The sequence below is a fragment of the Pinus tabuliformis genome, chromosome 7 (assembly GCF_031772625.1).
Source record: "Pinus tabuliformis cultivar Carrire ecotype Pingquan chromosome 7, CPIR1, whole genome shotgun sequence".
NCBI classification, from domain to species: Eukaryota; Viridiplantae; Streptophyta; class Pinopsida; order Pinales; family Pinaceae; genus Pinus; species Pinus tabuliformis.
This window is the reverse complement of record NC_142293.1, coordinates 640035648-640049028: the sequence shown is the minus strand read 5'-3', so window position 1 is coordinate 640049028 and position 13381 is coordinate 640035648. Positions and strand designations below refer to the sequence as shown.

Here is a 13381-nt window from a genome sequence, read left to right as displayed (position 1 = left end):
CTAAATTTATGCCTTGACTAGTGTTGTTCATTAATATAAATTGACTGGTTTTTGATTGCATGCAGGCATCGACATGCTGCTGTAGTGGTGGGTTCTTGTATATATGTTTTTGGTGGGGTTCATGATGCTACTATTTATGGGGACATGTATGTACTGGACACAAACATGTTGCAGTGGAAAGAAGTTGAAGCTAAGGGTGAAGTTCCAAGTGCTCGTCATTCTCATTCTTTAGCTGTAATGGGAAAAACAATATATTTATTTGGTGGATATGATGGTAGTAGGATACTTGGGGATCTGTATAGTTATGATGTCAACACAGGGTTCTGGAAAAACGTGCAAACAACTGGGAGAATGCCTGGTCCAAGATTTTCTCATTCCTTGTTTGCTTTCAACAAATACCTTGCTGTACTTGGTGGTTGCCCTGCTACCCGGAAATTTGAAGAACTTGCTTTGTTGGACCTTGAGCATATGGTTTGGAGGCATGTGTCTATTTCATCAATCGATGACTGTCTTTTGGTTAGGAGTACTGTTAATGTAGTTGGAGATGACTTGATTATTATTGGTGGAGGATCCTTGGGACAAAGTTCAATGAGCCCCTTACACTAGGCTTAGGCCCATTGAGATGTTTAGAGCAGGAGCACTGGCATGATAGAAAGAAAGTAACTATGCAGCATGTTAAAATTTTGCAAACAAATGCCACAACTGGATGGAAAAACTTGCCTCTACGTTCTAATGGTACAGAAGAAGGAATGACCTTGTCAACAAATAAAGACTTTCTTGTGTCTAGAATTGCCAATACAAGCACTGGAAACAACAAAATACAGGATAAAGGTGAACCTTCGGATAGAAACAGCAAATGGATTTTAAAACTTGACAAAATCTCTGCAAAGATTGGAAAGGATGCATTGAAAAAGTTAGGTTGGTTGGACTTAAGCAGGAAAGCTAGGGTGATTGAGCAGGGATCCTGTATTTGTTTCCCCATAACTGAAGAAGCTGCTTGTTTTTTGCTTAATGAAGACTCTACTTTGGTTGGTGAAATAGGAGATGATTCATTTATATGTGAGAGTTCACTTGTGAGAATGAGGAAAGGGATATCTAAGAATGAGGTTTCTTTCCCCGTGTTATTGTCTATATTGACTTCTTGTCATGGCAAAGTTGTTACAGGGGACAATTGCAGTAGAAGCAAAGAATTGAAAGCTCCCCAGGAATCATTGCGAGAAGCAGTATCTTTGTTAACAAAGCAAAAAGGGCTCTCTCCATCTATCCTAGAAGAATTGCCAAGTCGGTGCGTTTCTTTAGTTCCCATCGTATGATCACACAATCTCCATTTATGTTTTCCCCATCATGCTTTTGCTCGTTCAGTTGTGAACTGGAGGTCTTTCTTCAAATGCAGAGATTGATACATGTTTGTAATTTTTAAGATATATGATCAAATGAAATCCTCTTGTTAGCTGCAACTGCAAGTTGGCCATGTCATCTTAATTTTTTCTCATAGTCTGTTTTTGTCTAGACTCTATAGTGACATCTGGTTGACGGAAGTCTTATTTTGTAGGGTGATGATGTTTTTACAACTTTATGAAGTGGGTCATGGATTAAGTCAAGAAGTCATTTTGAATGTCCTTTGGAACTCCTAATTAGTTGGGTGAACAATTTTTCTTCATTAATCGTGTACATGATCCTGTGTGTGTATAAAGGGGTTTGTTGCTAACTTGGTTTGAATCATCATCATCAGTGGAGCCATTCCCTTTGTATTATGCCTCACTTCCATCTCCGGGGGTTGTGTACATATTTATGTAAATAGATAAATAGCTGAATGAAAATCTCCATGACAATTTCTATGTATTGTGAGTAATGTTGTGTTTGTTCTTTTCTCTCTTCTTTAATTAACGCGTATACATATTATTTCTAGATTAACTATCTCACAAAGTTTTCAAAACCTACTTGGTGCAGCACCCATTTTACCTTTAAGGGTCAAAGTTGGCCTGTCACTCGAAAAAGGCCCTGAGGTGTTCTCTCTCTCTCTCTCTCTCTATATATATATATATATATATAATTAATGATAAAAATGTATTTTTATTCAAAAAGTACCAAAACATGTATGATCATTATAATCTATGTCCTGCATAGGTGGTGCAACAACTCTTGTAACTGAGAGAACCGAGAAATAAAACTCAGACATTGATCAAATCTGTAACAGATGGATAATATTATCCTTTTTTCTTTTCTTGGTTGAAGACTCATTTGGTTTGATTTGATGTGCATTTTATCCTGACACTTTTTACTTAATCCAAGATTAATCAGCTGAATCAGAACCAATTCATGAAGTGAATAGACTGACTTGACATCTATATACACACACACACACATATATAGATGATAAAAATGTATTTTTATTCAAAAATTGCCAAAACAAGTATGATTGTTATAATCCATGCTCTGCATAGGTGCTGCAATAATCATTGTAATTGAGCCTTTAAGGGAACCAAGAAATAAAACTCAGACATTGAAAGGATGGATCAAATTTGTAACAGATGAATACTATTATCCCTTTTTCTTTTCTTGGTTGAAGAGTCATTTGGCTTGATTTGATGTGCATTTTATCCTGGCACATTTTGCTTAATCCAAGATTAATCAATGGGATCAGAACTAATTCGTGAAGTGAATCAACTGACCTGCACTAGAAATATTGCTTCTTATAACCTTGGAAGCACGTCCTTCTCCTACAAGAAATGAAGTTAAAGGGGTTGTAGGTGATGCTGAATATTTGCAATTGAGGAAGGCTCCTAATTTACATCGGCCTGATATGGAACAAGGGAATTCTCTTGGGAATCCAGGGTGCCTTTCTCAACCAATGAAGTCGTGGGATTTTCATGAGGGTCAACCTAGAGATGGCCCATTTTTGAGTCCTTCATCCATTAGTATTTTTGAGACTTTGAAGCCTTTTTTGTAGAATTTGGGCAAGCAACCACGAGATGGCCATGCTCAAACTATGCAACATCGGAAGGTTACCTGCTTGAAATCTAGCAGCTGAGCCTATCTGTTCCTTTTGCAATATAGAATAAGATCTGCAACATGGTTGTTATGCATGTTAACCTATCCTTGGATTCTTGCACAAGATCAATGTTGTTATGAACAGCTGCTTCGGACCAGTCCATAACCCTAAGCCCCTGCTGCGCTGGTCTGAAAACTGGACCTGCAGACTGGTTCAGACCTGTTCCCATCGTGAACTGGTTCCAGGCTAAGTTACATGACATGAGAACACAGGACGTGGAGGACACGTAAATACGAGTATTCGACATGTGACATGGTGACCCCTCTAGAACATGACACAAAGGACACATTATATTATATATTAAAAAATATAATACATATTAAAAATTATAATATATATTAAAAAATATAACGAATTAGTGAATTACACATAAAATATGAAATATATAAAACATTTACATTATGATGATACAAATTCAATGATAAAACTAATCTATAACCAAAATATCATTGAGTGCAATCCATCCCTAAACCAAAAATACACCAACAAAAAGGCCCTAAATGGACTGTATAGTCCAAAAAAAAATCATGCTACATCAAATAACTAGTACTACATATCATCAAAATCATTGCCTATATTGGGATCCTTATCGACAATATTACCCTCTAAGCATTAAAATAAGATAGAAAAAGCCTAACATGTCAAATCGAGATTTTGTTTGAATGATGGATACATTTTTACCAGGGTCGCTATGGAGGAGTTCAACAATCAGTGCCACCAACATTGAGGTACATAGATGGCTTGCTCTTGTTAATTCAATGCTATTTCCATACCCTCATACTTGACAGACTCCAATGGAAATGTTGCATTCCACCCAATCCTGAAATCTTGAAAACTGTTAAGTCTGCTGGATTTTGAGTGGGATCTAAAATTCTACGTTTTCCATATGAAGTCCAATGAGGTTAGAACCACTCTCAAACATCCTGAGTCAATTAATGGTAATGTTACTTTTACTTTAAGAATTTAACATTACCATTAATTGCATAGCATTAATAGGGCTTGGACAAATCCACTTCCCATCACTTGGAATCCCTTCTAACATTTCTTAATCGTCCTTAGCTGCACTCCAAAACCTTTGAGAGCTCCAAACTTGTGATGAATTGCGTGAGAATGAGTCAATAAATTGATTTTATGATGCTTTTCACTCAACACATGTCCAAATTTTTGGACACAAGTAGGGCTCATCTTTGACACCAGTCAAACTCATGTCCTGTGGACAAGACACGAGTCAAACTCGTGACGAACACGTCATACATGTAAAATACGTGGCTTGATGGGGGGGAGGACGTGTCATGTTACTTAGGTTCCAAGTGAAAAAACACAAAATTATGTTGATTTTTTATGTAGCATAGGGATGTATTTCCACATGCCAAGAGGCCTCCTAAGCCGACCTAGAAAAATTATGGAAATTAAAATAAAATAAATTTTGTTTTTGGGTTTCATGCAGGCTCAAAAGGGACAAGTTGACCGCACCATTAAAGGATGTCCCTTGGGGTAAATGCACCCATTCGACTTGGATATATATATTATGTGACACTTCGTTTGATCACTCACACATTATCATCTCTCTATAGAAGACAGTTGTGGGAGCAGAAAACGGATGAAGCGACTGAAGTTTGGACTTGGTTTTTGGCACAAATTTCCAGACAATTTTAATTTGTAAACCTTTCTGAAGAAAATTTCTCCTAGAAGAGTTGCTGGGTTTTCTCCCAAGTTTGGATTTCCCACATAAAATTTGTTGTCTCTATTGTGCATGGCTGTCTCTTTATGATCTTTATTATTTCTATTGCCTTCGCTGCATTATTGTTGAGATTTTGTGTGTATAATTGCTTAATGATATCATTGGTATAAAAAGAATTAATTGAGGATCATTAGAAGTAATTATCAGATCATAAAATTAATTTTCTACTGTGCATTCTTGTAGAAAATTCGACATGGTATCAAAGCCATAAGGCTAAGGAAAATTGTAAATTGCCATTTGAATAGAAAACAAAAAAAATAAGTAAAGGGTTGCAAAAGTCAATCAAGGCTTGGGTTTGCTGAGTGGGGAATGCCACAGAGAACAACTTGAGGTGGAAATCTTTGTGTAGGATGTTTTACTCTCTGCGTCCAATCGAGGGGTAGGGCACTGTGCTATAGCAATGGTTAGTTGAGTGAGGAGCTGGAACGAAACACATGAATGTTGTCTCAAATTAGGTGGATGTTGGCTATGGCTCCTATGCGGGAATGAGTCGATTGAGTATAGCAGCGGGATGATCTGATTGTGAAGGTGATTTGATAGAGTGGCTCGTGCTATTTTTTTTGGGTGATGACCCTGGCCCAATGCCACAATGTGGACACTAGAAATATGCTTCCTAGGTTTTTGTTTGCAGACAGAAATATGCTTCCCAGTTGGGAGATCTAGTGTTTGATCCAGATTCAACAATGTGAATTTGAACAATCTTACGTCATGACTTATGATGGTATTGGAGATGAGCTTGCAAGAGATTTTTTGTTTCGAATTGAAAGCCACGAGTTTCGAAATCACGATCTCGTTGATCGAGAGCAACAACTTGGGCTGCAACAGGCTTGTCATGGCCCTCGATTCGCCATGCAAGGAATTGTCTGGGGATGTATTCGAGGAAGACGAGTATCCATTCGTTGCGATCACGAGCTCACCTATTATGTAGTTCTCCAACATGGCCTTGCCTTTGGTTGAGTGGATTGCATCAAATTCCTTTGTGCAATTCGAATCAACGTTGATGAGAATGCTGCCCATTCCACCCAGATGATCCTTGAGAAACTTCATACAATTGTAAACATGATGATGCATGATAAGCTAACAAGAATCGATTGTGTTGTGTTTTTAGACCTCCGAGAGCGTGATGTGCCTTGGCACAGGGTTCATTAAAGGGGAGGAGAAACTTTTCTTCAGTGTGGTTTGTTGTTCTGTGTTTTCATTTCGTTTGTCTCGGGCCATCCAACCTTTGGACTGGTTGCTCGGGTGGGTCGGGTGCTCGAACATTAGTCTGATTTCGCATTGATGAGGTTTGCAAACATTTAGCTTCACTCTGAACCAACAATTGTTCATTATACCCATAATGTTCTATGTGAGATCCTTGGGCTGGGCTGCGTGTTCATGGCTTCATCCCAAGCCCTGACAATCTCTTTCGCAGCTAACAACTCCATGACTTCGACATCTAGCTCCCAAAAGCACCAACACTAGTGCCGATTATATTTCGTGTTTTTCTGTGCGATTTTTAGTACATAGATTCCACGTTTCCCCACCATAGAATGTTATTTCGACTCTTGTAACTTTTAGCCCACCACCAGAATATGTGTATCCTTGCAGAGTGTAAGATCGCTGCGTCGTACATAATTGATCGACAAGATTTCCTCATGGCAGGGTGTTGTGATGATAGAGTTCATGTTGAGCTCATTGATGATGTATTCTGGTTTTTGGCACTAGCCTTCTGAATTTGCTGTATTGACATCAACATGAGAAGGAAGAACAAAGTTGTCATGGTAATGATAATGGTTATCAGATACAAGATAGCTATGCAATGTGGACGTTTCTGTTCTAGTAAGTGTGGAAAAAGTCGGGATTAAATCCCAAAACTTGATTTTTTCAGCAAAACGATTAAATTGGCCGACTTTTTGCAGACTTTTTCACTGCCAAAAAATTGCGATTTAATCTAATTAATCCCGATTTTGTCGAGAGTCGACCGAAAAAGTCGGCCATCTTGAGAGTTGAGACTCAGACAAGACTCAAGATTCAAGAGTTGATTCACTATTTTGATATGTGATGTAGCACTAGACTTCATATACATATTATATATTAGCTTTCTTTACATGTTTATGTGGAAATGCATTTATTTGATGTTGTGGATACTCTAGATGCTAAAAAAATAAAAAAAATGAATATTTTTGTGTTTTTTAATTTTGCCGACTTTTTTAAAAAACACCCGACTTTAATGAGGATTTCAACTTTTGGACCCTTGTCGATTTAATCCCGACTTCGATAGCGATCTTGATCTAGTATCTTATGCTCTTGGAAGAAAGGCTCCATGAAAGTTATAAAAGGAAGACACCACACTTCATTTGGCATTCTTGGCTTATCGAATTTGATTTTGTTGCTCGAGTTGTTTAGTCGGGTCACTTGCTATCTAGCAAGAGTTTTCCAAGTGGAGAACTCACCCTTTCTTTGGGGGACTGTTAAAATTGGCAACTAGGGCCAAACTCCATGTGGGTCATATCATTTATGGCAACTGATATTTTTCCTAGATTCCTCTTGTCAAGAGGTGTAGGATTGATTTAAAGATCATCCGATTCTGACAAGTATTTATGGACATATGAATTTATTTGTATTTACTTGACAAATTGTCAAGGTCGTCTAGCAGTTAAATGTGTGGCACACATGCCCAATGAATCATATAAATACAAGAGAGGTTGATTCATTTTCTCATCATCTCATCTCACTCATTCTTCTCTCTCTCTCCCCTTAGCTTTGGGTTATACAAGGAGTAGCTCACACGTGGGAAGAAGGAGGACGCTGAAAGGAGGACGCATTAGGGCAAGGAGGACGTTGAAAGGAGGATGCAGAAGCTGCTGAAGGTCTCTTTGACCTGTGTTGACCAAGCGTTGACTCATCAAGGGTGCGGTTTTGGTGTGGCTGCCTCTCCTAGGCAGGCCACAGCACAAAAATCGAGGCAAACCGTCCACAGGTTTGACCAGCATTGACTGCCCTAGTTTTGGGTAGCAGGTTGACTTCAGTCAATAGCAGTTTGACTGTGTTTCTGGGGCTGTTCAAGGGTCGTTTCTTCACGTTGTTCGAGGGCTAGTTGACCGGAAATTGACCAAGTATATTAGCGGTCAATTTCAACTCGTTTGACCAGGTTTGACTTTGCTGATCTAGGGTTTGCTGCTGCTGATATAAAATTACATAATTCTGATTTTGTACTATTTCTCCCTGTTGAACTATTGAAGATAAAAGAAGATTTGATCAAAGGGTTTCCCTGCATTGGGGTTTGTCCTTGGCTAGCCGCCACATCTTGTACCTCTTGTCTTGGCTTGTTTTCTATTGATCGCTTAATGTTCTATCTGCACTTTACTTAATGTATATGTGATTGCTAATTTGTGGCTAATAAGATGAAAAGAAGTAAACTGTTCTAAGCATAGAACATACCATAATTTAACAAGGACTTTGAGTGCCACCCTAGAGAGGTTCGTCCATTATCATTAGGAGGAGATTTGTAGAGAGATTTCCAGCATTTGTATTCAGTTCACCCCAGTAGTGCGTATTTCTGGAGGACGCAATAATGGATCTAGTGTGGTCATTGCAACATTCTTCCGAAGGGCTATTGCCGAGAGAAATTAGGAGAAAGCGACTTAATAGATTTGTTGGCTATTGGGTGAGTTTGAGGGCTGGAAGTGGCAACAATATTCAGGAGTGATTTTGCAGACTCTGTGGCCAACGCAGAAGAGAGAAATTGGGCATACGTGGGAGATAGAGTTTCAGCCATTGGGGCTATTGCTTGCCAGGGGAAATAAGGGAAGTATTGGTGGAGTTGATTGCTACATTTCAGGAGTGTCCGAGGAGGCTTTTGTTGGTGGTTTGACAGACAACGTGTTTCAATAGCTATTGGAAAGCGGAGGGCTTTTGGGGGTTGATTTTGGAAGGTCAAAACCAAGCCAAACCATTTTTGGGTTTTTTCTGGTTTTTTGACAAGGACCTCAGAAATTATTTTGCAGAATTTTTTGAGCATTGGAGGTGGGGTTTTCAACCATATATTTGTAGTAGACAATGCAAAATCGCTAAGGACTGCGCAATGCCTTTTGGGGGTCGATTTTGGGAGGTCAAAATCAGGCCAAACCATTTCTAGGTTTTTGTGGGTTTTTTCTGAGGAGCCTAGATATAAATTTGCAGAATTTTCTGAGTACCGGAGGTGGGGTTTTCAACCATATCTTTCTAGCAGATAGTGCAGAATCGCTGGGGGACTGCGTAGTGCAGCAGTTGGTCAGTTGATTGTAGCTCCAGGTTGTCATTGCTTCACCTGGGATTTGCTTCGCTTGCCTTTGAGGCAAGCCTAGGTGCATTCCTTCCATATTTTGTACTCTTGCACCAATTTATAATAAAATGGCTCAGTTGCTTCCATATTTCTGATAGTTATGGGCGTTTTCTAATTGTTTTGAAATTTCTGTGGTGAAAATTGTTATTTGCTTGCATATCACTGTTTTTCCTATTTTGGAACATTACATTCTACCATATTTTAAGGCTTGGATTAGGTAGTTGGATAAGAATTGGGCAATGTTGACCAATATCCCTATACAATTGAGGTAGAGGCAAAGGCTAGACAAGAGGAGAAGAATCTAGATTCTAGATGGTTGATGCTCAAATAATTAAGCATTGATGTACAATGGATGCCATATCTATCTTGATTTATGTACAAATATGCATGTTTTCATATCTTCTACAACTAATTTGGTATTTTGGATGTAATTCAGTGTACAAATTGATGTCCAAACTCATTGCTAATCGTGTCAAAAAGATCATCTCCCCACACATTTTGTTGGAGCAGTTCGGTTTTTTTGTCTAACAGGAGAATACAGGACGCAGTGGCCATTGCTCAAGAATGTATCCATTCGATAAAATCGAGGAAGCAGAAATCATGTATTATGAAAATTGATCTGAATCGGGCTTATGACTGTGTAGATTGGGAATTCCTCACAATAATACTCTATAAAATCGGTTTCAAGCACAGGCATGTTCGATGGATAATGGCATGTGTTTCATCGGCTTCATTGGCGGTTCTTATAAATGGGGAACCCACAAATTTCTTCAAAATGGGTAGAGGGCTGAGACAAGGATGTGCATTGTCTCCTTTGTTATTTATATTAATTATGGATGCTTTTAGCAAAAGTCTTCTGGCTATGAAGGAAACAGGGGCTATTTTGGGATGTAGGATTTCCAGAAATAGTTAGTTATCACATCTACTATTTGTAGACGATATACTCTGTGCAGGAGGCAAAAATTGTTGAATGGGAATCCTTTCACAAGTCTTTTCAAAACTTTCACAGGGCTTCTGGACTCTGTATAAACAGTGAGAAATCTGAGCTTATTTCGGATGAGGGTGACTCACCAGAGATAAAAGGTATTGCGTCCATGTTTGGGGTGAAGATCCGATGTTTATCTCAGGGATTTAAATATTTGGGATGCATACTGAAACCGAACAAGTATAAAATATTGGATTGGGAATGGCTTATTACAAAATTCGAGAGGACTTTGCTCAGATGGGACCATAGATGGCTATCTTTGGGAGGTAGGTTAATTATGGTTCGAGCTGTTTTTCAAGGAATCCCAGTGTTCTGGATGCACATTTTCCAAATTCCACATGCTATCATAAAAAAGATTGAGTCTATTATTGCATTTTTTTTGTGGTTTGGATTCGGTCCCTATAAAAAGATTCCGCTTGCTGGGCTAAATCTCATCTCTAGACCAGTAAATTTGGGTGGTTGGGGAATTCAGAATATTAAAAGCTTCAATCAAGCGCTCCTAACGACCAGTCTATGGCATATGTTTAGAGATAGAGGCCTCTGGCATTCCATCATGATGGACAAGTACATTCCCCAGGGTGTGTTGCGTGGATAGCAGCAGGAACCCCATCGAAATCCTGCATTTCAGTCATTTGGAGGAGCCTAAGGTCTGTGGTGCCATGGTTATGTAGCAACCTGCGCTGGGCTGTTGGGGAAGGACAAAAAATACAAGTGGGTTTGGATGCCATCAAAGGAATGTCGGGTAGCCACCTGCTATCTGCTCCATTAATCAATTTCCTCGTCCAGTGGGGGCTAAACAATTTGGCCAGTATTGGGAGGGGTCAATTGTTGCCTCATTCCTCGATTTTGTGGCCACATGCAAGTGAACTTGGGATTCTGGTGTTCATGGAGGCCGAATGGGAAGCATACAGAGGTAATCTCTGTTAGTCTGGTATTTCTTTGTCTAGATGACCAGACAGACTGGAATGGGGAGGAAAAATATTTGATGGCTGCATTGCAGCTGCAGAAGCATATGAACACATTATTTCTTGTTCACTATCCCTTCCCTTTGCTGTCCATATGAACATATGAACATATTATTTCTTGTTCACTATCCCTTCCCTTTGCTAGAGCTGGGGGGTCCCACGTAAGCTTGTATGTTTCACATGGTTAACCCTTCATAATCGTATTCTCACTTGGGACTCCCTTTTGAAGAAGGGTTTTATTGGTCCTGGCAGATGTACACTTTGTAAGTTTGTGGCGGAGGATTGCTTACATCTATTTTGCCTCTGCCCTTTTGCCCAGGACATTTGGAAACGGGTGATTTCACTCTTAGGATTATAGATAGATGTGGACTATTCTTCTGTGGCAGCTTGCATTAGCTCTTGGGAACGACAAAATCAGGCTTATAGAGCATTTCCTCTTTATGTTTTTTGGAGTATTTGGCGTGCTCGAAATGTATACATCTTTGAAGGTTCCTCCCCAGATGCTTTTCTTATTTCCATCCATACTGTGGCATATTTCATGGAGGTGGGGCCATGGTCCCCTAAGGTTTCTTCCCGGTCTGCTATTTTTGTTGATCTGGCTAACATCTTTCCTATTTGTTTCTTCGATGGGGCCTCTGCTAATGGGCGATGCAGGTGTGGAGTCTCTCTCCATATTGACTCTCATCTATCCTTTCGCTTTAGATGGTTTGGGGGTATAGGCAACAACTGCAGGGCTGAGATGTTGGCATTGTGGGGAGCTTTGCAGGTGGCGCTCTGGCTCAACATCGACAACATTTTGTTTGTTGGGGACTCCCTTTCCACGATACGTTGGATACAAGACCGCTTTGTTTTACAGGTCCCAGTCCTCTTCAACTAGATGCAGCATATCTTAGATCTCAAGGCTCTCTTCTCAGAGGTTTCCTTTCAACATATCTACAGAGAGCAAAATATTGATGCTGATGCCCTCTCCAAGCGTGCTCTTTCACTTTTGCCTGGGTATATGTTTTTTGAACAGATTGTGGATGGATCTATTTGTAGTGAGGGCTCTTTTTGCTTTTGTCTGATTTACTCTGTTTTTTGTCTGTGACCTTCATTGCCTTTCATGGGGCGGTTCCATGTTTTATGGCTTAGTTTTGAATCCCTTTCTACATTTCTTACGGTTTCCCTCGATGGCATGTTTGTTGAGCATAGCATTGTTTCTTTATGAAGTGCTGGAGAACATTACTATTTTGTTTTTTGTTGGATGTGAATTAGGGGTCTTTTTCCTTGGCCTGTCAAAAGATGTATGTCTGTTATATTTTCCAAAGTCTCAAGTGTACTGGAACCATGAATATGTAAAGCATTTCATCCTTATATGAAAATGTTTCGATTTTTTCTTCTTGAAAAAAAAATGCATATATATAGAAACTTTTTTTTTGAATATAAATGCATATATATATATATATATATATATATATATATATGGTAGATGCTTCGCTTCCTAGATTTTTGGAAAATGACGCTTCCGATGCTTCACTTCCAAAAAACGTCCCCACTTCCTCCCTGCTTCGTGCAACATTGAGTTTGGGTTTCCCAGGGAAAAATTGTTGTAACTTGTCTCTATTGTGCATGACTGTCTCTTTATGATCTTTATTGTTTCTACTATTTTCGCTGCATTACTATTGAGATTTTTTGTGTGTAATTGCTTAATGATATCTGTGGCATAAGAAGAATTAATTGAGGACGATTATAAGTGATTATCAGATTAGAAAATTAATTTTCTAGTGTGCATCCTTGTAGAATTTTAGCAAATTAAAGGGAAAAAAAGAAACACCCTCATTTTGCTAATTATTGGTGATATTGAATTCTTAAAGTAAAAGGATAGAAAAGGAAATATAAAGGAGAATGCGAATAGAAAAGGAATGATAAAGGAGAATGCTAACTTTTACCTAAAGTTTTAACATTACCATTAATTGTTCTAGGATGTTTGTTCTAGCTACTACTTTCACCATAGGTAAATGGAATTTGTCTCGAGCTAGATATCTGCCACTCGCTCAAGATCACATGTTGGACATAACCTTGGTTAGATCAATTCAATTCCCTCACAGTGATCTCCCTAGGTTGGGTGAGGGCCTCCAAGTTTGAGCTCATCACCAAGAGATCATGAGCTCCAAAGAGGAGGAATATAGGAGTGTGATTAGACCACTCAGACAGAGGTTGAGAAAAACCTAGTGACTCTTTAGCTAACATGAATCCTACTGGATAAGATAAGATAATTTTATTAATGTCCAACGAACGACTATAAATAAGTCAATGGGATTGAAGGATACAACTAGTAAGAGTACAATGTGGG

The 13381-nt window shown here is 39.0% G+C and overlaps 1 protein-coding gene and 1 pseudogene across 1 annotated transcript in view; one reads left to right on the top strand and one right to left on the bottom strand.

Annotated features, from left to right (window-relative positions):
* Positions 1-13381, top strand: part of LOC149249072 (Met-10+ like family protein / kelch repeat-containing protein) — a 258988-nt gene that overhangs the window by 63451 nt on the left and 182156 nt on the right. Inside the window, 3 exon segments of the mRNA XM_089458607.1 lie at positions 66-571; positions 574-831; positions 1165-1285. Coding sequence (XP_089314733.1) covers positions 66-571; positions 574-831; positions 1165-1285 — 885 coding nt within the window.
* LOC149249073 (nitrate reductase [NADH] pseudogene) lies at positions 3021-6773 on the bottom strand (annotated as a pseudogene).